This window comes from Caretta caretta, chromosome 27 (assembly GCF_965140235.1).
Source record: "Caretta caretta isolate rCarCar2 chromosome 27, rCarCar1.hap1, whole genome shotgun sequence".
Lineage (NCBI taxonomy): Eukaryota > Metazoa > Chordata > Testudines > Cheloniidae > Caretta > Caretta caretta.
The window spans coordinates 10,905,194-10,927,919 of record NC_134232.1 but is presented as its reverse complement, the minus strand read 5'-3'; the positions used below and the strand labels follow the sequence as shown (position 1 = coordinate 10,927,919).

Here is a 22,726-nt window from a genome sequence, read left to right as displayed (position 1 = left end):
TGGGTTACTTGGTTTCAGAAGGGACAGTTGAGATTTTGGGATTGGGGCTAATTTAAACATTCCTCCCACTCTTGCCCATGTTGGGAGTTGAGAACAGATATCTATCAACTAACAATCCTCAGGTGATGATGAGTCCACACCTAGCAACCTTTGAAATCTATTAAAAAAAAAAAAAAAACAGGGACGCTGGGTGAAGGAGAAATATAGGGGTGTATCCTTTGACAGCCTCAAAATACCCTGAACTGGGACAGGTGTTTGAAGGGACAGATGGTGGAGGTAAATTTTGCTACAAAATTGGGGGTTGCAGTCTCCTCAGTTGGGACTCTTGCTGTGTGGTGAATTGCCCAGGAAGGTCACATTGTGGAATAAAGGCATCATAAGCATGTTTTTTGTTTTTAAAGTTCCCTTGTGAGTGATGGGCAGGCGGAGGAGAAAGGACTGCAGAGGAAGGTACCAAGCCCTAGTGTGTTGCAATGTTGTTCTCGGTTGCTTATTTGCCACAGAAAGCCCCTGTTGGATTATTATAATCTCTCTGAAAACTGGAGTGAAAGGGAGTCGGAGCTGAATTCCTGCTCCAGAGAGTAGAAGCTGACGCACCAGCCTAAGAATAGAGCAGGGAGTGGGAACTCAGACAATATTGATTCAAAAGATAACCTTTGTTTTATGTGTGTTTGTGGCTATTTTGTCAGCAAACCATCCTTTTGAGAGAAATAGATTTTATTTTGTACATGGCTTGAAAACAGTGGTGAAACTGATACTTCCTAGTATAGTAACTGAATATGTAATGCATAGGGTGATATCTCGTCAGCCTCTTACCGTGTTTGTTCTCTGGTTATATTTCAGCTTCTGATGAAACGGCCAGGACTGGAGTAGTCGTTGAACCCATCCTTGGTGGAAACCTTTGACTCTTCAATTTGAAGTTTCCTGCAGGCAGTTTCTCAAAAGAGGAGGAGAGGGAGAAGCAGCAGCCAGCTATCAGAGAATACACCCCGCTCTGGAAGCAGGGTGGGGAATCAGGAAGGCTAGAGGAAGTGACTGCATGTGGACTTTTGAGACAGTAAGTCACGTGGGGTTTATATGTAGCCTCGTGGACTGTTATCAAATAGATGTAGCTCTGAAGAGGAGGGGAGAGTGGAGGTTGTTTACTGGGGTATAATTTCTTTCCTCTGGAGATTTAGATCATTAATTTGGCTCATCTGAGTAACCTGATGACTTTTTTTTTTTTTTAAATTCCTAATTGTTCAAGAGAATCTAAAACTGAAATTTTGAATTTTCCCTTAAACTCTTAATCTTGGTGAATTATGATACTTTGAGCTCTTAGTTCTTGGCTGTGGTTGGTGGTTTTTTTTGTTTTGTTTTTAAACCTTCCACCTATGTTTGCTTTTTTTCCTCCTCCAGAAATGCTTTCTCTGAAGAAATATTTCACTGAAGGACTCATCCAATTCACCATTCTACTCAGCTTGATAGGTGTTCGTGTGGACGTGGATACCTACCTGAACTCGCAGCTTCCCCCTCTGAGGGAAATCATTCTGGGCCAGAGCTCTGCTTACACCCAGACCCAGTTCCACAACCTGCGGAACACCTTGGACGGATATGGCATCCATCCAAAAAGTGTAGACCTGGACTATTATTTCACAGCACGCAGGCTTCTCAACCAGGTGAGGGCCCTGGACAGGTTTCAGGTGCCCACCACTGAAGTAAATGCCTGGTTGGTGCACAGAGACCCTGAAGGTTCTGTGTCCAGTGCCCAGCCCAGCCCAGCCATCATCCTAGAGAATAGCAGTGGCCTGCAAGATGGGACCAATCCTGACAATGGCGTGAGGGAGAGTGGACCTGAGCAAGGATTTGGTGAAGAATTGGAAGACCTTGGAGCAGTGGCTTCTCCAGGGAATGGAGACTTGACCAAAGAGGTAGGCAGCACCTTCTTTTATGAAAGATACATGCCCAAGAAAGGGAACTGTTTGAGGATTTCCGTGGGAGAGGAGTAGTTTAGAGCTTAATTTTGAGTGTTGCGTAGCTTCCACAGCTCCTGCTGAAGTCAATGGGAGCCATGTGTACTCAGCACCTCTAAATATCGGGTCCCTTAATTTGGGAGCCACGTGGCATGGAACTTAATATTGAGGTTGGGTGGTTCTGGGCACTTTCTCTTGATGTGTGCTGTGTCTTGGTCTGAAATTGGGTGGCTAGTCAGTAACTCAGTTTGAGTGCAGATTTGCATTTATGGGAATGATACAATAGCACCTTCTCTTTCCCAGTATTGGGTAACAGTTGCATCCTATGAGTCACCTGAGTGGTAGATTACTTGACTCTGGAGTTTGTCCAAATAATGTTTACAGCTTGGTTGCCAGCAGAGAGTGGGGAGGATGGTGAATTAGAAAGTGGCTTTTTTTCCATCTGAGTGTATTCTCTCAGTTGCTATGACACAGTCATGTGTTTGACCTCCCAGCAGCTGCTACTCTTTCTTTCCATTAGGTTTCTTTGGCAAGGCATGTTCAGACTTCGCTTCCCTGTGGCTGTATTGTACTGCTTTTAGTGATGGATTCCAGTGGAGAATGTTCGCTTGGATGCTACAGCCTCTCTCCTAAACTGTGCAGCTCAGACAAGCCATTATGCATGGTGGGGACTAGACAGGGGATTTCCTAACTGTCCTGATCCCTAATCTCCTGTGATGAAGCTTAGAGGCAGCTCTTTGGAGTCAGAAGCAGGGGAATTTTGCAGGCAGCTGTTGAGGCTGTCTTGAACTTCTGTCACATGATTTCAGTATAGCTACAGGTAGGAAACAGCATAAATGTGTCTCTGATGTGAAAGTGTTCCAGGAGAGGAAAAAGGTGAAACTTGCTTCAGATCTGATAATCTACTGAATGGCATAATCTTGCCACTGGAAGCCTGCATGGAGCATAGCTTCCTTGAATATGAGACCCTTCCCCTATCCACTGGAAAAGGTATCTGCTAGGGGAAGGAACAAAGGCTAAGAGAGCTAAGTCTGGCAATGTTCCTTAGTGTTTAGAGCAGGGCACTCAGAGTAAGAAGTACTTTCTATTTTCATTTCTATTACTTACTTACTTTTCTGTGTGACCTTGGACAAGCCAATAATTATGGTACCTTCCATCCGAGGATCTCAAAACACTTTACACAAGCATTCACAAATCTAGCTTCTTACCAGTTCAGTGAGAGAGGTGTATACTTACCCCCATTTTGCAAATGGGAAACTGGGGCACAGATTGAAGTGACTTGCCCAAGGTCAACACAGTCTGTGGTAGCGTGGGGAAAGGAATTCAGCTCTTCCACTCCCATCCTATGGCTTCACCACAAGAGGCCAGCCTTCTCTGTGGCTTGGGTTTTCCCTCTTTAGAATGGGGATAATGTACCTGGAGATCTTTTGATGACAAATACTGTATAAATACAAAGTGGGAGTGGTATTTAGGAAGCGGTAGTTAGAGGAGTGAGAGGAGGCAGAGTGTATGGGTTGTAGGAAGAATCCTACTACTGATTTGTGTAGTCTGTAGGTTGGTGGTATCAGTGGTTTCCTAATGCCTGCTCAGCTGTGTGTTTTTTTTTTTTAAACTAAAATTGTGCATTAAATACCATTCCGACTGTAAGCTCTCCGTAAGCAGGATGCAGTGACCCTGGTGCAAACCTGGCCAGCTCAAACTGGATTTGCTGCAAATGAGTCTCCTGTATGATCCAGATTCAAGGCTTCTGGAGAGTGTACTTGTCTGGACTACCATTGTTGCTGCTTTTTTGGGAGGGGGGATTGCTAACCCTTTCTGTGTTCTACATATTCAAGTACATGTTTTCTCCTCCCATCTTTCACTAAGAAGTCTGGCTCACACCTTGTAGAGTTTTTCTTTAAACCGGCACCCAGAAGATGCGCTGTGACTTCCTTTGGGACATGGCACTTCCCTGATTTTATTTTTTTTTCTCCTCCCCCCACCCCAATTTATTTTTGGCACTGATGGCATGCAGTGCTGGAAATCCTGCCTCCCAATCCCTCCTCTCCTGGTGAACGTGCATTTCGTACCTCCCTATGTTCCCCAAGGGGTGGACAAGACTGTACTTGCGGCTGATGTGAGGCTACAAAGCATGAAGTTTTGATTCCCAGCATTATTTATCTACATGATCATTTTTCTTTGTCTGGAACCTTGAACCGTGTGGCTGGTAAACGTAGAGGGACTTAAAAGCTTTTCTGTCAGGTGTGTGCTGTGCGGTTCCTGGCAGACACTGTAATTGGAATTCACCTGAGACTGGCTGGAGGTTTGACTCTCCTGCTGTTATCCTGTGGGAAGCAGACAGGAGGATAGTGTTAGGCAGACAGCTGCAGAAGTAGGGGAGATGCATATCCCAGGTCTTCTCCTGGCACTTACAATCTGAATAGGGTGGCAACATTTTATGGTCCAGACCAGATCTTGCTGTGGGGGAAATGCATTGTATCTTGGAGCTGGAGCTCACCCTGTGGTATGGTGCAAGACACTCTGTTCCATTGTTCTGATTAGCTTTGAGGATGGTTCTGACTTGGAATTTGACTTACTATCCTGTTCTGTAAACATACTAATGCTGCTGTATCCTGGGGAGGGTTATAGTCAGGAGCATCCCAGTGCTTGCTCTTTCTTGTTGTTTTGCTATTCTAGCATCCCAAGGGCAATGTTTTGGGTTTTTTTTGTCCTCAGTGTCTCTTGTCTGGGGTTTTTCCTCTTCTCTAGCACAGCATGGGGGAGGGAATTGTTGTCCTGTTGGCTGATCTTTGGAAAGACTGGCCCTGTGGATTGTGATGTCCCTATAACGTTTCCACAACAAGAGGATAAAAATACCCAGCAAGTGGAACATGTGACAAACTGCTGGTGCTGGGTATTATCCCAGTATGACACAGCCCCTCTCCAACCAGTACTCTGGTAACAGGGAATTAGAACCTGGGGAAGATCTTCTTACACTTGGCTGTCTGCATAGAATGGACTTGTTTATGGTCAGTTCCTAGGGACAGCAACCAGATAAAGTGACCAGCTGAGCACATACAGTTTCTGTTAACCTTAGAGATGAGGGATAATGGGAGCTCTTTTTTTGGGGGGGGTAGTGGAGGGCGGTTGAGAGGATTTAGGTGTCTGCTTGGACTGGGAGGTGCAATGTTAGACAGGGATAGCCCAAGGTTATATAGAACTTCCTTTTAAATATTGAAATAGTATTTACTGACTACAAAGTGTTTCTGTAGATGTCAAAGCTCTTTCAAAGAGGAAAACCTTATTAAACAGGTAACTCATGAATTACTCATTTGTAAAATGGGGATAATGACATCCATCCATTTTGTTAAAGTGCTTTGAGATCTATGGATGCAAAATCCAATATACGTACCAAGTATTGTCATTTTACATGGTGAAACAAGGGCGCAGAGAGGCTCAGTGAGTTGCCCATCGTCACACAGCAAGTCAGAGGTGGAGCTGGAAATATAATTAAGGTCTACTAACTCTCAGTCCTGAGTTCTAATTTGCCACAAGACTGTAAACTGCATCCACTTTAAGTGCTGGTTCTTCTGAGAGGCCTCCAAGGAGTGGTGTATTTAGAGGAGAAAGGCAGAGACTGCAGGTACTGAGGGTTAGCTCTGGGGTTACAGACTTCAGCTTGCAATCAAGATGTTATGACTTGGGTCAGATAAGGATCAGTAAGTGGATATTTCAAGATGAGCATTTTGGATGTGCAAGACTTTTCCATCAAGCTCCATGGGGAGCCAGGACAGACTGTACATAAAGCTGGGGGTGGGGCTGCGATAACTAAGGGGCATAGCAGAAACAGAAGGGATCCAGACATGGAGCTAAAATGATTTGAAACTTGTACAGAATATCATAAAGAGATTGAAAAGGTTAGGACTTAAGTTTAGAGAGGAGACGGGGGGGGGAAATAAATAAATAATAATATAGCGAAGGTGAACTGGGCACTCTTGTTTATCCTTTCCCTCTTTGCCATAACTAAAGCTGCAGGTTTGTGTCAGCAGGGAAAAAAGTCAAGGATAGCCTGATTTTCCTGTTATCTGTGGCGTCCTGTGTGTGTGTGTCCATGACTCACCCCGCAGGGCTGGGCCCAGCTCCCTTCTCGGGGCATTACGATCAGGAGTGAGGTTGCAACACAAATCCGATTTAGCTAAGATGCCCCTTTGTCATGATGGAGGGGGATAGGTCAAACCTACACAGTGCTGTGACCTGGCATGCCAGGTTGCAATACCCAGAACATGGTGCTGGGCCCAGCCTCATGGGATGCAGGAGCAACTTAGGTCAGAGGTGAGTGCAGGGTATGCTCCATCTCAACTCCGGGAGCTGCCCTTCCCTGGGATCCGTGCGGGGCAGGCTCTGTCTCCAGCCTTTCTCCCCCCTCTGGACGAGCTGGTGTGGAAGGTTCTACTGTGCGTGGTCAGTGCCCCCTCTTTTTTCAGGGCATTTTTGCTCAAACGTTACAGAGCAGTCACTGAACCTGTGACTCTTATGAAATTTACCATGACTGCTTGCTCTGTGATTTTTTTTTTCTTTAATTAAATGCTGTGACAAATCTGCAGCCCTACCCATAATGCAAGAACAAGGGGATAGTCAGTGAAATTGAACAGCAGCAAATTAAAAACCGATAAAACAGTTTACACAACACATAATTAACTTGTGGAACTCACTGCCCCAAGATATCAGTGAGGCCAAAACTAAGCACGATTGAAAAAAGGATTAGACCTTTATATAGAAAATGAGAACATCCACAGTTATTAGGCCAAAAGCTATAAAGCCGTGGATCTCAATCAGGAGTACATGAACCCTTGGTGGTATGCAGAGGTCTTCGATGGGGTACATCAACACATCTATTTTTTGGCCTCATTTTTTTACAACAGGCTACATAAAAAGCACTAGCAAAGTCAGTACAAACTAAAATTTCATACACACAATGACTTGTTTATACTGTTCTATATACTATACATTGAAATGTAAGTACAATATTTATATTCCAATGGATTTATTTTATAATTTTATGGTAAAAATGAGTCAGTAATTTTTCAGTAACAGTGCGCTGTGACACTTTCGTATTTTTATGTCTGATTTTGTAAGCAAGTAGTTTTTAAGTGAGGTGACACTAGGGGTATACAAGACAAATCAGACTCCTGAAAAGGCTACAGTAGTCTGGAAAGGGTGAGAGCCACTGATATAAAGGATAAACACCTCTTGCTTCAGAGCATAAGCCAAATGCTAACTGCCAAGGGTTAGGCAGAAACGTCTCTTATGGCAGCTTACTCCATAGTTGTACAATGAGAGGACTCAAGCACCTTCCTGAAGAATCTGTTACTGGCCACAACTGGGGATATAGTGCACTGGACTAGATAGACTACTGGTCTGACTGGTATAACAGTTCCTATTTCTAACTCCCTCCCCTCCTGCTGGTGTGGGAATGATGGGTGCAGGTCCATGACTGACTCAGTGGCAAGGCTCGTGCTCTCATCCAGCATGTAAACATGATGTGCAAATCCTCCCCAATCTCCCTGTGACATCACTGCACATGTGCAGATGACACAGACACCCTGTCTCTGGTTCTGACCTATTTCCCCCCCTTATGGTAGGGGAGGCCAGGTGCCTGTTTCCTAGTGGATTCTGGTCTCGCAGGATATGGGGCCCTGCCACAGCAAAGCTGGGTCCCCTCTCTGGCCTGGATAAACCGGGACGGGACTGGGGGGAGACTTTGCCTGTGACAAAGGGGGGAGCCGAGCTGCTGGGAACCTCCCGGGCGAATATAAGGAATCCTGGCAAAGGTGCCATTCGGCCCAAGCTCCTGGCGGCCCAGGCCAGGCCTCCTGTGGGGTGTCATTGCCTGGAGCACGCTGTAAGTGTCCCTGGAGAGGGAGGGGTGGGGAGAGAGAGCACTCTGACGCTTCTCTGCCCCCCTCCCCCCCACCCCACCCCACTGCACCATCCCAGGCAACGGTGGGTGGGGCGCCCTGGCTTGGGAGCGTCTCCTCAAGGAGACACAGGCCCGAGCAGCTGAGCCCAAGGGGCGGGGGGAGGAGCCGGGCTCTCGCCGCAGCCTAGGTGACGAGCGCGGGCGGGAGGGGGGGGGGGGGGAGGAGACTGGCTCCCTCCGCATCCTCACCAGTGACCCGGGGCATGGGATTGGCTCTGCCGCAGCCTAGGTAACAAGCGGAGGGAGGAGACTGGCTCCCTCCGCATCCTCCGCGGTGACCTGGGGGAGGGGATTGGCTCTCGCTGCAGCCTAGGTAACAGGGGGCGGGGGGGGGGGGGGGGGGGAAATCGAGTCTCGCTGCAGCCTGAGCGCTGAGCATGGGGTGGGGATTCCATCTCGCTGCAGCCTCGGCCATGAGCAGGGGGTGGGGATTCGGTCTCACTCCTGCCTAAGCAACAAGCGGGGCCCATTATTGGAGCTGTGGCTCAGGGAAGGAGGAGGGGGCGGAGGGTTGGCTGGCACGCAGCACCTGTGGATCACATGCTGTTAGGGGGGCTTCCAAACAAGCCGGGGTCCGGCCTGCCAAAAAAAGCTCCGTTACTGAACTCGGAGATGTCTGTGCGGCACCGTGCCCGGGTCTCACAGCTCTGCCTGCCTGGAATGCGCCCCACATAGACCATGATCTGCAGGGACAGCTCCATGAGCAGCAGCTGGGGACATGAAAAAGGTATCCCTTACCTTAACCCTTTTATTGTCCCAGCATAGTGTGCTGCTCCAGGCGAGGCAGAGGCGGTGGGGAGAGACCTAGCAAGTCTGTCTCAAGGAGACAGATATATGATCAGAGCACAAGATAGCTGGGGTAGTCAGAGAAAGGGTCCTTGCTGAGTGACATTTGGGCCTGGGGGGACTGGTCTTTGGGGAGGGTGTGAAGGTGAATGCTCAGGGCAGAAGTAGGGGTCAGGGGATGGTTTCGGGGTAGCATTTGGGATACTGTGGAGTGTAGAGCTTAAATACTTTAGACATTGTGTAGGGTGACATTGACCTCACAAGAGGCTGATGTCTAGGGGGCTCTGGTTGTTTCTTGGAGTCGGGCCGGAGGCTATTGTGGATTCCTCTTGTCAGTTTCTGCAAGTCCCAAATGTGATGGCAGCTGTTGGGGAGCCTTTTTAACAAGAGCGGGGAGAAGCTTTTTAAGGAAGCAGAGATGTCCTGTCTCCTTGCTTTGAGGTGGGGGGAGGGGTGCTAAGGGCTCATTGATAAATTGAAGTCGGCTGCCATAATTTTTCAGTAAAATAAACCATCTGTGCTGTGATGTGGGATGCAGGATGGGGAGGAATCTGTACTTCCCAGGCTTAGGTGGTAATTCTAGGGTAGGGCCTTGGCTCCTGGTCATATTAAAAGCCCCTGAGGTTTGAGCCAGCACAGGGGGGTGGGCTGTGCCCTGGGTTAGGCTTGCATTAGAGGGAGGGGCTAGCGGGTGGTGGTGGCTGTGAAGAGACACAAGTGTTTGCAGATTCATGATATGTGGTTAGGGATGAGGCATTTGGGTTCTTGAACATGTTGATGCAAGGGAGCAGGAGGGTGGTAGCAGGCATTTCCCATCACGCTCAGGGTCACGGACTCTGCATGGGGACCCTGGGGCTGTACAGGGAGGGAAGATGACAGTTCTCAGAATGGGGTTAAAGTTCCGGCAGGGTGGGGGGTGCTTTCAGTTGGAAGGCTGCGCTGTCTCTCATTGTAGGTGAAGGGCTGGGCACGGCTGGCATCTCGGCTGTCTGTAGAGGAGTGGTGAGCAGGCAGCAGGCCGGCGGCAAGGATCTCAAGTTGCATCAGGTGGCTGGGAATGCAGGGTTTTTCCTCTCCAACGCACTCCACCCCTTTATGCAAATGTTGAGAATGGCACCACAGGCTGATGCAAGCTCCTCTATGGAGCAGCAACCCTGCATGACAATTGGCCCTCGCCATCCAGCCGGCATCGTGCAGCCCAGAGGAGTTAAAGCTGCAGACTCCTTTTTTTCCCTGAGATGGGAGGAGGCCCCAGCGTAGCATGGAGAGCAGGGAGGAGACCGCTAAAGTCGCTTTCCAATGGAGTTCTGTTCTTTCTCCAGCCTGGCTCCTTTGTACAGCTGCTGTTAGAGACCTAGCAGGGCAAAATGACCATGGGCTTTTGTGCAAAGGAGGCACAGCAGCTGGCCTCTGCGCAAGGCAGGGGTGAAGGACTGGTGTCTGGAGTCCCCGATGGGGATGGTGGGGGTGGGGTGGTATGTGAAAGAAACCATCGTGGAAGGTTGGAACTGCGTCCAGTACTAATGGATGGGTGGGGACAGGGCACTGTGCCCAAGGAAGGTGGTGTAGTGGGTGGGAGTGTTGGTGTGGGGGATGCAATGTAGCACAGGAAGGGTGGCTCTGAAGCTGGGTGGAATGAGGACATTGTGTTGTAGGGTGGAAGGGGTGCTTGTCTGGGGAGGTTGACGTGCTGCAGGAACGGAGGGGGGGAGGCAAGGGGAGAAGAGGGTCTTCCCTCTGTGGTGGGGTGCCAAGTGCTGAAGGAAAACTTGTGTGTCTTTCAGGACATCGATTTGATTGACATCCTGTGGAGACAGGATATTGATCTCGGCGCTGGGCGAGAGATTTTTGACTACAGCCATCGCCAGAAGGAGAGCGAAGTGGACAAAGAACTGAGTGATGGGAGGGAGCACGCGGACAGCTGGAGGAGCGGAGGGAACGAGACCTTGGATAGAAACCTGCTAGTTGATGGAGAGACGGGGGAGAGTTTCCCTGCACAGGTAACAGCCCCCCTGAGTAGGGCTCACCCCTCATTCCAGGGTGTATTGCTGTGTTCTGGGATTTTTGTGTCTGCCACCCAGCAGGGGAAGAGGGAACCATCAGATAGCTGTTATTAGCAGTGGCACTGCGTGATTTTTAGAGGGGACACACTTCCTCTCTTCTGGCTGATGGTAATGGCTGTTAAAGTAAGAAAGGGCATGAAGAACACCTGACCCATCTGGATGACAGGCTGCGATGCTGGAGAACAGTCTCTCCCAGGCTAGAGAGAACCAAATACAGAGGTGAACTAGGGGAAATAACCAGGAAGCTGTTGGCACCTTGATTATCTGCTGCCAGGAAATAGGCAGGAGGATCCAGGGTCACTAACACAGAGCAAGACAAGGCCAGAGTCTCTTTGAGTGTTGACAAAGCTTTATTCCAGTGAGCGGTTAGGGAGTGGGAGTCATTGGCTCCTGTTCGGCTTTTGGGTTCTTTGCAGAAGTCGTGAATGAGGCACAAGGCGGGAGAGAGAGATTAGGCACTGAGCGAAATCCTCACTAGGCTATGGGAAGTTTGAAGCTGAGTCTCTATCTGCAGCATGGGTCAGCGAAGCTAATGCAGAAAAGTCAGTGTGAAACTAACCCGAACACGAGTTCATTTGACCCCTGGCCCATTTAGGAGCAGTATTGACTAGCTTCAGAAAGTCATGGCAGGTTCTCCTTGACTAGCAGGATAGTGATTGCAACTTGATCAAAAGCATGGGGGACTCTGGATATTTGGGCTCTATGAAGAACATACTAAGCCATTGAGTCTCTGATGCCCTTGGTTCAGAAACTTGTGTCCTACCCTTTAGGGAGATCCTTACCCTTCAGTAAACTGTGCTGAAATGATTCATTGTCCCAGGTGCCTGGCGTGGCGGATCAGACGGCCCTGTCGCTGGAGGAGTGCCTTAGGTTGCTGGAAGCCACCTTCCCCTTTGGGGAGAACTCTGAGGTGAGCTTGTGCATTCTTATAGACTCATAGACATTAAGGTCAGAAGGAACCATTATGATCATCTAGTCTGACCTCCTACACAATTCAAGCCACAGAATCTCACCCACCCACTCCTGCAATAAACCTCTCACCTATGTCTGAGCTCTTGAAGTCCTCAAATCATGGTTTAAAGACTTCAAGGTGCAGAGAATCCTCCAGCAAGTGACCCATGCTACAGAGGAAGGCAAAAAACCCCCTGGGCCTTTTCCAATCTGCCCTGGAGGAAAATTCCTTCCTGACCCCAAATATGGCGATCAGCTGAACCCTGAGCATGTGGGCAAGATTCACCAGCCAGATACCGAGGAAAGAATTCTCTGTAGTAACTCAGATCCCACCCCATCTAACACCATTTCTCCATGACTCATTTCTAAGTGTGACAGATCCAGAGCCTTTTTTTGTTGGTGCTTTGGGGTTTGATGCCTTTTGCCTCCCATTTAAGACAAATATCAGAGACCACTAAACAGGCAGTAAATTGGGTTAATCTGTCTAAGGAGGCTCCAGGCACAGCTCCTGTGAAGCAGCCAGTGGGGAAGATGGTCACAATTAATTAAGGGCTTCTGACTTTGTTTCTAATTAGTCCGCAGTGAACTGTAGGGGAATAACAGCAGCTAGTTCTCAGTCTGAATAAAACAAAAGCAGTTCCTTTTTGTGGAGCCTGAAAGGCATTCAGGGCTTTGCTGACCTGCCTCTCCTTGGCAGACCAGATGTGGACGAACACTGCTTTGTATTTAGTTTCCAGCTGCGGATGCCACCCACCTAAACGAAGCTGTGCCTAGTGAAAGTGAGTCCTCTGTTATCCAGAGCGGCCTCCTGTCTCCTCTTCTGACGGAGACAGAGTCCCCATTCGATCTGGAGCAGCAGTGGCAGGACCTTATGTCTATAATGGAAATGCAGGTTAGTTCTTGCTAATCGCTTTATGGTGGTTACTTGTCTGGATCCCTATTGCTCCCTTTTCTCTCTCCAGTGGGTATCCAAAGCAGGATTGATGGAGAGGGGTGTGTGTGGAGGGATTGTGGGCATTCCTGAGCTATGTGTAAGTGCAGAGCAGGATTGCTATTGGAAATGCTTGATACATATGCCCCCAGGATGTGGTATCTCATCCCCTTTGGGCTAGCTGAAGTATATGTCAACATGCTGAATGTTTAGGTGAGGGCGCTATCTGGTGTGTGCCCTTCCCATCTCAAGCTGCTTCTGTTCATTTTAGTGGTTTGATGGCTGTTCTAAGCAGCTGAGATCAAAACTGCCTGTGTCTTTGGGGTGGGGAGAGGGAACATAGAGGGAGGGGAATTTCTTACTGTTGGCAACATGAGTCTTAAATCTTCCAGATCCTCCAGACCTCATGAGCGCTGCGGGAACTAACTCACCCCATGATCTCTGCAGGCTCCTCTCTCTTCTATTTTTAGCCTCTGGTGGTGGTTGTAATGCATATAGAAAATGGGGGAGAAGGATCGTGCCCAAGGCTGGATCATTTGCTGAACTGCTTCTAATCTCTTTCAGGCTATGGAAGTGAACAACACAACTGCTGAAATCCTGTATAATGGCACAAATGGAGACCTGCTGACTGCTAACTACAGTCTAGCTCCAAACACTCCCATCAATCAGAATGTCAGCCTGCATCAGGCATCTCTGGGTAGCTGCACACAGGACCTCTCCTCCCTCTTCAGCTCAGAGATTGAGAGCCCCTCCATGGCTAGCAGCTCAGCCCTGCTCCAGCTGGCTCCTGACAACTCCACGGGCCTCAACACCACCTTTGGATCTACCAACTTGAGTGGCATCTTCTTCCCTCCGCAGGTGAATAGCACAGTCAATGAGACAACTGGCCCTGAACTACCAGATCCATTAGGGGGTCTTCTAGATGAAGCCATGCTTGATGAGATCAGTTTGATGGACTTGGCTATTGAAGAAGGTTTCAACCCAGTGCAAGCCTCTCAGCTGGAAGAAGAGTTTGATTCTGACTCAGGGCTTTCTTTGGACTCTAGCCATAGTCCTGCTTCTTTCAGTAGCTCAGAAGCCTCCTCTTCTTCCTCCTCCTCCTCCTCCTCCTCTTCTTCTTCTTCCTCTTTTTCTGAGGAAGGAGCTGTAGGCTACAGCTCAGACTCTGAAAATGTGGACTTCGAAGAAACGGAAGGGGCAGTTGGATACCAACCGGAGTACAGCAAGTTCTGCCGCATGAGCTATCAAGACCCATCCGAGCTACGCTACTTGCCTTACTTGGAGCATGTTGGTCACAACCACACTTACAACATGGCACCTGAGAGCAAGGAGAAGCAATCTGACTTCCTGGATAAGCAGATGAGCCGGGACGAGCACCGAGCTAGAGCCATGAAGATCCCTTTCACCAATGACAAGATTATAAACCTGCCAGTGGAGGAGTTCAATGAACTTCTCTCCAAGTACCAGCTCAGTGAGGCACAGCTGAGCTTGATCCGGGATATCAGGCGGAGGGGCAAGAATAAGATGGCTGCCCAAAATTGCCGAAAGAGGAAACTGGACACCATCCTGAACTTAGAACGGGATGTGGGAGACTTGCAGAGGGACAAGTCCAAACTGCTCAGGGAGAAGGTGGAATTTCTCAAGTCCATTCGCCAGATGAAACAGAAGGTGCAAAACCTGTACCAGGAAGTGTTTGGACGCCTGCGTGATGAGAATGGCCAGCCCTACTCTCCAAATCAATACTCCCTGCAGTATGCCAGCGATGGCAGTGTTCTCTTGATACCTCGCGCCTTGGCAGACCAACAGGCCAGGCGGAAGGAGAGGAAACAGAAAGACAGGAGGAAGTGAGCCAGAGGGAGGAGGAGGGAGCTCACTAAAGTTAGAAACTGGAGAAGGGCTGAGCCTGGAAGTACTAGAGGAACTTTCATGCCTTCTTATCCAATATATCTTCTCAAACATGACTGCTGCCGGTCAGTGTACAGGAAGAGACTGCTGCACGTGGAGGGTGCAGGACCTGCACTTTGAATTTCTGATGGCTCCCGTCAGGGAGTGACCGGGGAGGAACAGACAGTGAACTGGGCAAGCCCAGCTCCCTCTACAACCTGGAATCCTTTGAGTATGGGGAATAAGCTGGCATCCTTGGTGGTGAGAATCTGCAGAAGATGGAGAAACTACTGTTTAGGAACTGGCTTTAAAAAAGATTTAAGCAAATGAACTTAAAGTTGTAGGAGAGACATTTTTCTGAACTTCCAAAGTTCTGTGACTTCAGGTAGTTTTTGTTTTTGTTTTTTTTTCTGAACCAGTTTTGACATTGGTGTGTGATAAAACCTGACTTAATTCCAGATTAACCAATTTCCCTTCCTAGATCAGACCAGTGCACGCATGGAAACACAAAGTGGTGTGTTTTTCATTAACTCTTTCCATTCTGAGGAACCTTAGATGGGGCTAGGAGAAGTGGGAGAGCTCTTATCTTACCATCTCTAGAGCTGTTAATCCTCATGTGCGCTACAGCTTTGGGGTCGGTGGATCTGGAAAGGGTTAATAGAACCAATGTGATGATTTATCCCCCACAAAACTCGGAGCATGTCACTGCCAATGAGCCAACACCATGGCGTTAGATGATGGCAAGCAGTAGCCTGCATGCAAACACTGTCTTCTCCCACTGACTGGCTGAGGAACCAGGGTGGAAAGGGGTGGGTGGACTTGAGTCTAAAGCATGTCTGCAACCAGTTCCTTTCCAGCTGCAGAAGCCTGGGGAACTGGCTGCTGGATGGCCTGAAAGGAGAGGTATGTGGGGTTGGGGTGTAGCAATTCTGGTTGGTATAGAGCACAATAGGGGGAGCGAAGGGTTCCTACCCCATGAAGTGGGCTCGTCACTTATTAGAAATAGACATCTGTTAGGATTCCTGTTTCTCCACCATGCTTTGTTTTTTAGGGCTTCAGCCCTGTTTTCCCAATAAGCTCTAGAGCGCTTGTGTTGAGTAAAAGAGGGAAGCCCCAATGTTCAAAGCTGCTCAGTGTTCTCTTTGCCATAAAGACTCAGTGTACCCGTGTGTGATCACATTATAGGAGTCTCTTCTGTCCCTAGGTGTTGGTCTGACTTCCTTTGTTTTAAGAAGGGGGGTGGGGGTAGTGCCTTGATCGCTGCTGGTCTTGGTCTGTAAGACTGAGACAATCCTAGAAGCTGTATTTACAATATAGCACAGCTGGGTGTGTACTGACTTTACCAGCAACTGAAAAGCAAAATGGCTTTCCTAGCCCGTCCTGTGCATGTCATATGGTGTGAGGGCATAGCACTGAATGGAGAGTGTGCATCCTGTGGAGGACTTGGGGAGGGAGGCAGTATCTGCAGTGAAAGTAACCTTGCAATGAAAAGTGAGAGCAAAGGTCTGCTGTGGACAGCCTGGAGAAGTCTACTTTCATATTCTAGTACTGCAAAAGAAGACATCTGTCTAAAATGTGTATTCCAGGCTATTTTAAAAGCAGCTGCATCTTGTCAGAGTGCATCACGATGAGAACTCTAGGGCACTTGGTTAGTATATTCACTGTGCCATGATCTCATGCTGAACAGCAGGAGATGGACTTGCTAGGACCAAACAGGTCTCTTCCATCTTTAACTTCTGTGATTCAATGGCTTTACTTTCTTATATGCATGAGATGAAGCACAAGTAGTGGAGATGTGGCCGGGTGCAGGGAGGTTGGAATGGAGCCCTGAGTGTATGTTTTAAATTATTTTCCTCTTAGAGCCTTTATTTTAATGATCTGTGACCTGTCAGGGAGAGAGGAGAGATTGTGAGCGCACAGGACAAAAATAAAATGGCTTATTCGCTGTATGTGCATTTGTTTCATGGAGTCTTTTTTTAAATTATTATTACTGAGCAGAAGGGAAGCTAAAATATTAATGATCCTACCTGGCAGTTGCTTGTATAAAATAACTGCCCTGTCTGCACCGATTGCGCCCTCTCCTGGATTAGAGACATTCTGGGGGTAAACTGGGTTCACCTCTTGAGCAGTAACTGGCCCAACCATTGCATGTGTCTGGTACTGGCTTAATTCTTATTCCTACTTTAAAAAAAAATGGAAAGCCTTAAAAGGGTGTCTTTACGGTCTCCAGTCAAGAGGCTCTCCTTTCTCTTTCTGGCTCCAGCCCTCTTGTTTAAAGATCTCTGAGTTTGTGCTTCCCTCACTGTTGGGTCAGACTCTTAAGATAAAATAGCCTCTGTTTCAAGGGTGCTGCATATCTGATTTAAGTACACTGCTGTACCCTCCAGCAGGGAGATGCTCCTGGTTTAAGGCTTTCTCCAGAGTTCCTGACGGGAGTGAATTGGATTCTGACATCCATGGAGTAGAGCTACTTCTGAGCAACTGACTTTGTGTTAGTGGGTTAAAAGGTTTCACACTTGATCAACTAATTGGTATCAATAAGCCCTTAACCTTCCCCTGGAGTCTGAGTGGTAGTTGCAGAGGGTGGGTCTTTTCAGGGATAGACTAAGAAAAACCAGCATGAAAGGGAGGGGGTTGAAGCAGGGATGCTCCATGGAAAACAGCAGCTACTTTCATATCTCCATACCCTCCCCATTGAAAAGCAGCTACTAAGACAAGCTTCCCTTCCCCCTGCACCTGCCAGATGCCAAAATCTTACCTCCTTCCCGCCCCAGGAGTGAGAGCGCATATATTGTGAATGGAACCACAATATTCCCCCCCCCCCCCCCCCATTCAGCAGTAGTAAGGCAATTTAGAATGTGACTTCAGTTTGCATGGGTGCCTTGAGTTGCATGTGATGGCAATGCTTGGTCTTCCTCCTGCTGCAGTAATTCTCTGGAAAGCTTCTTGATACAAGAGCCAGCTGCACAGAAGGGGAATAGGAGAGACGTTCTTGCCAGGTGTGTGTCAAAAACAAAGTCCTGATGGAAGCTTAAACAAGAAGCGGTGGGTACGTGAGTATTATGTTACAGGGAGTGGGCAGCCTGGTTACTGCTGGACTGAAGCTTGCAGGCTTCCTGCCAAAGGGAAGGTCCTCATGATGCTAACGCTGGTCCTTCCTGCCAAAGCAGCCTGCCAAAGGGAAGGTCCTCATGATGCTAACGCTGAATCCTGGGGTGGACCATTTTAACAAACTGTTCCGTTTCTCCATCTGACCTGTAAACCTCTGATTAAACCAGAGAGGGAAAAGTACAGGCCTAGGCTTGAGTAGCTCCAGTAGAACCCAGGAGTCCTGCTTCCTGTTAGGCAGCCTAAAATACAGCTAGGAACATCCATGAATACTTAAAATATCACATTAGTCAAGGCAGCAGGGTTGTTATACTCACAAGAACCCTTCAGTCCTCAGCAGACACAGCAGCTAGTGGATACAGACTAACATGGCTGCTGCTCTGAAACCAGCAGCTAGTGAGTGATAGGTTGTATCCTTGGTTATGACACAATCTACCTGATACCTTGCAAATAACGCTCTCTCTCACTCCCTTGAGGGACTAACCTGAGCCAGGAGCTGGGAAAGGGAATAAGAAGAAAAATGAAAGTAGCCCGAGAGAAAGGGATGGCAGTTTATCCTGAGATACAGCCTCATTCCCTTGTCTGCAGGGGATAAATATTTCAACATCACCTCCCTCCCATTGTCAAGTGACAAGTACTAAGGAGTCTCTCTCAAAGTCAAGGGGAGTTAGGTAAGGAGCTAGTGAGTAGAATTTTCCAAAGCACCTAACTTCCCCCTCCCCCTTTTGGTTTATTTGTGGTGTTAACTTCTGGCACAGCGCCATGGGGTGGTTGTCGGGCAGAGGCTTGAGACAAATCCAAGCTCAGTCATTTGCAGGCAGTGTGCCTCTTTGCACATTTGCTGCCTTTCCAGACCTTTCTTGAGGCAGAACTAATGATTAATAACCTGAGCAGTGAGGGTGTTCTCCAGGTGCCAAACCCACCCAGGGGGTTACACCCTCCACTCACCCTGCCCAGTTCTCTTGAGGCAGATGCTGGGGGAGTTGGATCTGCCTCAGCCAGCACCTGTCTGGGCCAGATCCTGATGTTACTTTGCGGGAGGGATGGCTCAGTGGTTTGAGCATTGGCCTGCTAAACCCAAGGTTGTGAGTTCAATCCTTGAGGGGGTCATTTAGGGATCTGGGGCAAAAATTGGGGACTGGTCCTGCTTTGAGCAGGGGGTTGGACTAGATGACCTCCTGAGGTCCCTTCCAACCCTGATAGTCTATGATATTAATGGAGCTATTATTCTATCTTGTCATCTGAAAGTCTGGCCTCTTTGATAGACCCTGCCCCAAAGAACTTCCACGATAAACAGTGAGAGAAAGGAAGTAATTGTTCCTGCTTTAGAGGATGAAGTGACTTGGCCAAAGTCTAGGGAAACTGTAGCAGACCTGGAAATTGAACCCAACTTCCTGAGGCCCAGCTCAGTACCTTAATCTGCAGCCCATCATTCAAAGATCTGAGCTGAGGGCCCAGAGCCCCTTTACTCCTCTCTGAGCCTCAGCCCGTTCCGCTGTATTTCCCCTAAAGATGAGCTGCTCCTGTGCCAGAAGCTTTGCAAGGAGGAGGAGGTGCTCTGAGGCAATCCTGGTGGCAGTGGCGTCTCCTCCCAGGCTTAGGGGTCTGTTATTCTTACAAGTATCAGGGGGCAGCCGTGTTAGTCTGTATCCACAAAAACAACAAGGAGTCCGGTGGCACCTTAAAGACTAACAGATTTATTTGAGCATAAGCTTTTGTGAGTAAAAATCCCACTTCTTACAGAGAGAGGAGAGGCTTGGGCCTGCTAAAAGCCCCCTACTGCTCCCCCACTCACTGTACTTCTACTTACCTCTCTCTCTAGTCCCAAGATCCTACAGCGCCTTACAGACAGGTCTGTGACAAGAGCTACCCCTGGTTTACAGCTGAGGAAACAGGGCTGCCAAAGCTGGAAGCAGACTCAAGCATCCTGCACATTAGACACAGGTTAACGTTTTCACAAGTACTTTGGAGCCCAGCCTCCCGTGAAAGCTCATGCTCATCCTGTTTCTAAATCCCCCAAATTACTTATGAAAATAAAGTGCATTTCAAAAATGACCATACTACAGCAATTTCCCCCTGGTTATGAGAGAATAAATAGCTGTTCATTAAAGGGACCGTAACCTATAGGCCAAAACTCTACATTTCAAAAGTCAAACCGGTACTAGAAATGCTTTCACTAAACTTAAATCCCCCTGAAAATAGTATAAGTGGATGGGTTTAATTAACTTTCCGCTAAGGAAATGTGCTATAAACAAAAGTGAAACAGATAGCTGTTTTTCCTCAGCAAAGCGCACATCACTAGGAACACAAACTAGTTTTTTAAAGATGTGATTAAGTTCCCATATTAAAGTCTGGGTAAGGAAAATCAGCTTCAGTCTCTAGTAGTGACTACAACCCCCAGGAAGGGCCCTGAAATGTTTCCTGTAGCTCCTATTATGGATTTATACCTATGGGCCAAAGTGGTTCCTGCCCTAATATTTTTTAGCCAGTTCTCTGTAGAATTTATCAAAACTTAGGGCAGAATAGGGCCTTTAAAGCAAATGAATGTGTGAGATGATCTGCAAGTGTTCTTTTTACTTAGTGCATCCATTGGAATAGCCCCTCTTCCCATTTAGGAAAGTGGGGATTTTATATACTATAAATAAGTGTTTTCCTGAGAAGACATGGGTTTCTTGCAGGATTTAAACCTTTTACAGGACTAGAAACAGTCTTGCTGCTAGTATGTGACCCTGAGCAGTCCAGCTTCACTCCAAGCTGAATTGCAAAAAGGAAGGCAGCCCTGACGATAAGGCAGCTAATTTTAAATGGTTTTAAACACCTCAGGATATTTGTTTTAAATAGGATTTTTAGTTTTGGCAGTTTTGCGTTGTAAATTTTACTCTCCCCTGGGCTAATACTTCTTGGGGTTTACTCAAAATGGACACCACTCATGTGATATCTAGTCAATTCAAAGTATTTTTAGAGGTTGCACATGGTGCTGAGACACCCTGAAAATGTTAATTGTTTTACAAGGTTTTTCCAAACTTTCTTCCTGTTGTTGTGAGCAGTAAGCCCAGGAAACTGATTCCCACCTTGCTCCTACAAATGCTTACATGAGGAAAGTTGATCAGGTGTGTGAGTTGGCCCCCTTGACTACACAAGGGAGGGAAACCATGAAACTGACCACATACAGAGTGCTGTTGAGCAAAGATAACTACAATGTCCTAGTGCTCAGGGCACATCTTACTCCAGGAGTGTTTCTTGGATTTCATTTTACAATAGCCAACATTTGCATTGTGATGGCACCTTTCAGCAAAGGATCTCAAAGCTCAAACAGTTAATAAAGGAATATTTTCACCCATTTTTTGTGTTAAGGGCCAAATTGATTCATTAACTTTCTTGAGGCCACAGAGCAAGGGGGGAGAACCTGAGTCTTGCTTTAACCACTGATCATGCTGATTTCCAGAAGAATGTAGCAGGGAAGGAATCTGTTCCAACAGGGTCTTTTCCACCTTTGTGTCTGATCCTGCGATTGAAATTTGTGCTTGTGTGAGTTGGAGTCAGAGTTTCTCAGCCTGCCCACCTGGCAGGCCAGACAAGTGGAAAAAACAAAACTCTGTTGCTTCAAAACCCATGCAGTTGCAAAGCAGCAAGTCTGAGAGGAAAATTAGCCTGACAGAGCCGTTTACTTCTGGGCTCCCTGCCCAAAGCTGTTGCGTCTCGCTTTAGGCAGCCAGGCTCTGGCCTCTAAATACAAACCAGAGGTAGAGGGGAAGGGGCTTAAACACCTACCTACATTGCTGCTTTCACCTTATTCCTGTGCGGCATGCCATGGTTCAAGCTGCCTCCCCACTGCTCAGACCTTTGTTTTCAAAAGCAGGAAGTATTTCTCCATTGACAATTCAGTTTCTATGAGAACATCATTTCTAAGAAGCATCAGGCTGTTCTGTTATTCACCACTGGGGTCAGTCAGTTCAACATTAACAGTCTCATTAAGCACCTGACAAGAGAGGGCAGCCCCTTGCTTTTCCCAGACATACAGGCTCTGGTGAAAGGACTGCGGCTGGAGCCTGCCAAGGAAATAGCTACTGTTCCCCTGTCAGGGTCCATCAAAGCCCCACTCCTAATGAGACTTCTAGGCAGGGAGCACACCAGCCTGTTGCCAGGAGCAGAGGGGCACCACTCAACACAGCCCAGGGAAGAGTCCTGCTCCGTGCCTCTATGAGGCTTTACAATGGTGGAGGATTAGCTTCACACATGGAGAAACTAAGGCAGTGCTGGGAATAGAACCTAGCTCACCAACCCCTAGTCCCGGCCCTGTTCCAGCCACTCGAGGCAGCTCCCCCCATGTGTGCAGCATTAACACTGTTAGGAGGAAAGCCAGACGCTACCTGTTAAGCTGCAGTTCCATCCCTGGGGTCTTGACTACACTAGAACCTCTTCCGCTACCTGCTGCAATTTATATCACCAGACCCTCCTATGGGATCCAAGCCTTAGGATGCTCAATTAGCTGGACACTGATACAGGTTTAACATCCTCAGCTGGCCCAGCAGAGGCTCTAACGTCATTTACTGTTGGGTCCCGAGTGCACTTTTACAAAGAAGCTGCATTCCGATTGGCTGCACAGTTTGGTGTCACTAAGCACCAGCACTCTGATTGGCTGACTCTGATTTCACTGGCCCTGAACAGATGAGAATCTCCCTAGTTCCTCTTGCCCTAACTGCAGAACTCCAAACTCGAGTGACCCATCCCGCTGACCCAGGGCTGCAGCTGTCTGAATTACTCAGGTTTCAGAATATGCAACAGCACGTTTCCTATTACGCCAGGATGCCTTAGTTGGCTGAAACAAACCAGCCACAGTACATTTCGTGACGCAGTACCCTTGGTTTGCGTGTTCATTCTTGCCAGCTTGCGGCATTCTGTCACTCCTGAAAGGCTGGCACAGGAGTTAGTGAGGACTGAAGGTCTGACCTCCTGTTTTGATGTTCCTGGGACCCAAGGCCCTGGAACCATTAAGAGAGCTTTATAAAAACCACTGCTGCAGGCAAGACAGCTGACCACACTCTGCACTCGTTGCACAGAATCCTAAAGTACTTTAAACATGAGGGAAGCC

At 48.0% G+C, this 22,726-nt stretch overlaps 1 protein-coding gene across 1 annotated transcript; it reads left to right on the top strand.

Annotated features, from left to right (window-relative positions):
• The first annotated feature begins 919 nt into the window (after positions 1-919).
• On the top strand, positions 920-16,475 carry NFE2L1 (NFE2 like bZIP transcription factor 1). The gene is made up of 6 exons (XM_048830301.2): positions 920-1,057; positions 1,399-1,910; positions 10,482-10,697; positions 11,581-11,670; positions 12,442-12,603; positions 13,207-16,475. The coding sequence occupies exons 2-6, from the start codon at positions 1,401-1,403 to the stop codon at positions 14,488-14,490; spliced, it is 2,262 nt and encodes a 753-aa protein (XP_048686258.1). The 5' UTR covers positions 920-1,057; positions 1,399-1,400; the 3' UTR covers positions 14,491-16,475.
• The last annotated feature ends 6,251 nt before the right edge of the window (positions 16,476-22,726 follow it).